At 52.3% G+C, this 1,531-nt stretch overlaps 1 protein-coding gene across 1 annotated transcript in view; it reads left to right on the top strand.

The window, feature by feature from the left end:
- NR2E1 (nuclear receptor subfamily 2 group E member 1) overlaps window positions 1–1,531 on the top strand; it is a 62,260-nt gene that overhangs the window by 53,283 nt on the left and 7,446 nt on the right. Inside the window, exon 3 of the mRNA XM_035900311.1 lies at window positions 97–411. Within this exon, the coding sequence (XP_035756204.1) occupies window positions 97–411 (315 nt within the window). The remainder of the gene's footprint in view (window positions 1–96; window positions 412–1,531) is intronic.

The following is a 1,531-nucleotide window of genomic DNA, read 5'->3' as shown; positions in this document are numbered from 1 at the left end:
ACTCCCCCCCACCCCACGGCAGCCTTGCCCACTTCTCTCCAGACACCCTCCGGGTGGCGGGCACAGGGCAGTCCCTGAAAAATTGTGGGGAGGGAGGGAAACCCAGCCGAGCAGCGTCGGGCATCCCGTGCGGGACCCCGTGGTGACCCCCTTGCCTTTCCTTGGTGCCCCACAGCGGTGCAGCACGAGCGGGGCCCCCGGACGTCGACGATACGGAAGCAGGTGGCCCTCTACTTCCGTGGGCACAAGGAGGAGAGCGGCGGTGCCCCGCACTTCCCCGCCGCCGCCCTGCCGGCGCCCGCCTTCTTCACCGCTGTCTCCCAGCTGGAGCCCCACGGCCTGGAGCTGGCCGCTGTCGCCGGCACCCCTGAGAGGCAGGCTCTGGTGGGCCTGGCACAGCCCACCCCAAAGGTCAGCCATGGCTCCAGCCCCCAGCGGGCCTGCAGACCTTGCTGCCAGGGTGCCTGCAGCCTGCCATTCCTGCCTCTGGGATAGATGGGGCAAAGGGTTGGGGGTGTGTGTGTCTTTTTTTACATCCCTAAAAGCTCTGAAGATAGGAGTTGCAAGGGGTAAGAGGCCCTCTGCAGAAGGGTTATGCAGAAGGACCAACTGATAACCTGCTCCATGCAAACCCTGTCTCTCTTATATCCTTACACCTTCATGGTTACAGAGGTGCTCCTCCTGCCTGGAGCCCATCCAGTTTTAAGCCTTATTTCATGAGGGTGAGCTGCAGTCACTGCGTTTTCTTCAGCAAAATGCCCATCTCCATAGTGGTGTATCCAGAAGGTGCTACCTGTACTGACCAAAGCCTGTGGCTTGTCCGCACATAGACAAAAGTGTCTAAGCTGGCTCTGCACTTCTTGGCTGTGACATTTCCTAAGCATCCCAGAGAAAGTACTGCCACAGCCACAACTGCACAGGAATTAGTCATAAGGTGATGTTTTTCATTAACCCATTTGCAATGGCATTTTTCATATTTACAGCACCTAGAAAAACACAGAAGAGACAACTTAAATAGTTCTGCATTTTCAGAGTTGGCAGCTTGGCAGAATCCATCGTGAACATGATTGTAACATACAGTTTTATATTATAATTTTGCAAAATACTGAATCAGAAATTATTTCACAAGAAAACATAGCATATGCTTGAAAAAGTAACTCCATTCCAATCCTACACGCCCCTTACGTAGCTAAACTTAGCTCTACGCATCTGCTTACAGCCTGTTGCAGCAAGGGAGCTAGACGAAGGGTTAAGGCTAAATGAGTGCTTCCTGCTTTGCTGAGCAAGGCTGGAGTGCTAAATCAGCTTCTGAAGCACAGGTTACAAACCACAAATTCTTAATCAAATTTGTATTCTTCTCACTCTGCTACCAGAGGTGTGCTGTTGTGTAACAGGGTGAAGGATGACACTGCATTTTGGTAATTTCCACCCTTCCCCCCCCCACCACCCTGATGTAATAATTTCATTCTCCCTTCATTCTCTGGAGAACCATTTCTGTAATACAGTTCATCCACATGGATAAGCAGCAAAG

Source organism: Egretta garzetta, unplaced genomic scaffold, assembly GCF_000687185.1.
Source record: "Egretta garzetta isolate BGI_Z169 unplaced genomic scaffold, ASM68718v1 scaffold138, whole genome shotgun sequence".
NCBI lineage: Eukaryota > Metazoa > Chordata > Aves > Pelecaniformes > Ardeidae > Egretta > Egretta garzetta.
Note: the sequence above shows the minus strand (reverse complement) of the source record. Positions and strands in the feature narration are given on the sequence as shown.